Source organism: Camelina sativa, chromosome 19, assembly GCF_000633955.1.
Source record: "Camelina sativa cultivar DH55 chromosome 19, Cs, whole genome shotgun sequence".
NCBI lineage: Eukaryota > Viridiplantae > Streptophyta > Magnoliopsida > Brassicales > Brassicaceae > Camelina > Camelina sativa.
The window spans coordinates 11,731,352-11,733,033 of NC_025703.1; the positions used below are offsets into that span (position 1 = coordinate 11,731,352).

The 1,682-nt window shown below is 46.3% G+C and overlaps 1 protein-coding gene across 1 annotated transcript; it reads left to right on the forward strand.

Annotated features, from left to right (window-relative positions):
- LOC104766052 (UDP-glycosyltransferase 84A2) lies at positions 1-1,682 on the forward strand. The gene has a single exon (XM_010489867.2). It carries the CDS (start codon positions 93-95, stop codon positions 1,593-1,595), a length of 1,503 nt encoding a protein of 500 aa, XP_010488169.1. The 5' UTR covers positions 1-92; the 3' UTR covers positions 1,596-1,682.

A 1,682-nucleotide genomic window follows, 5' to 3' on the forward strand; every position in this document is an offset into this window, starting at 1 on the left:
CTTTTCAACATGCACACACTTCAAAAACAAAAAACAAAAAACAAAAAACAAAAAACAAAAAACAGAAACCAAGTTTTTTATTTTTTCCAAGGATGGAACTAGAATCTTCTCCTCCTCTACCTCCTCATGTGATGCTCATATCATTCCCGGGACAAGGCCACGTTAATCCTCTTCTTCGTCTCGGAAAGCTCTTAGCTTCAAAGGGTTTACTCATAACCTTTGTCACTACAGAGTCATGGGGCAAGAAGATGCGAAACTCCAATAAAATCCAAGACCGTGTCCTCAAACCGGTCGGTAAAGGCTACCTCCGGTTCGATTTCTTCGACGACGGGCTTCCCGAAGACGACGAAGCTAGCAGAACCGACTTGACCATCCTCCGACCACACCTCGAGCTGGTCGGCAAAAGAGAGATCAAAAACCTCGTGAAACGTTACGAGGAAGTGACAAAACAGCCTGTGACGTGTCTCATCAACAACCCTTTCGTCTCTTGGGTTTGTGACGTGGCTGAAGATCTTCAAATCCCATGTGCAGTTCTCTGGGTTCAATCTTGCGCCTGCTTAGCTGCTTATTACTATTACCACCACAAACTAGTTGATTTCCCGACCGAAACAGATCCCGAGATTGATGTCCAAATCCCTGGCATGCCTCTCTTGAAGCACGACGAGATCCCTTCTTTCATCCACCCTTCAACTCCTCACTCCGCTTTGGGAGAAGTGATCATAGATCAGATAAAACGTCTTCACAAGACCTTCTCTGTTTTCATCGACACTTTCAACTCCTTGGAGCAAGACATCATCGACCACATGTCAAATCTCTATCACCCCGGCGTTATAAGACCGCTCGGACCGCTGTACAAATTCGCGAAAACGTTAATTAGCGATGACACCAAAGGAAACATCTCTGAGCCAGCGGATGAATGCATGGAGTGGTTAGACTTGCAGCCTGTTTCCTCCGTTGTTTACATCTCGTTCGGTACCGTTGCTTACGTGAAACAAGAACAGATAGACGAAATCGCGTTCGGTGTGTTGAACGCGGACGTTACGTTCTTATGGGTTATTAGGCAACAAGAATTAGGTTTCAACAAAGCGCGACATGTTTTGCCCGAAGAAGTCAAAGGGAGAGGGAAGATCGTTGAATGGTGTTCACAAGAAAAAGTTTTGTCTCATCCTTCGGTTGCTTGTTTCGTGACTCACTGTGGATGGAACTCGACGATGGAAGCTGTGTCTGCCGGAGTCCCGACGGTTTGTTTACCTCAGTGGGGAGATCAAGTCACTGACGCGGTCTACATGATCGACGTTTTCAAGACGGGAGTGAGGCTAGGCCGTGGAGAGGCGGAGGATAGGGTAGTACCGAGGGAGGAAGTGGCGGAGAGGCTGAGAGAGGTTACGAAAGGAGAGAAAGCAACGGAGCTGAAAAAGAATGCTTTGAAGTGGAAGGAAGAGGCGGAGGCGGCGGTTGCTCGCGGAGGCTCATCTGATAGGAATCTTGAGGTGTTTGTGGAGAAGTTGGGTGCCAAACCTGTGGCTAAAGTACAAAACGGAAGTCATAATCATGTTCTAGCTGGATCAATCGAAAACTTTTGGAAAAGTCATTAAAGTCTTTTGGTCTTTTTGTTCCTGCAAATCCTTAATTGTGTACTGTGTTGTATGCATTTTCTTAACTTCGTTCTTTGTTTCGTGTTT

Bases quoted from the DNA above. Each gene is read 5' to 3' on its own strand.
- LOC104766052 (XM_010489867.2), top strand. From the start codon at position 93: ATGGAACTAGAATCTTCTCCTCCTCTACCTCCTCATGTGATGCTCATA.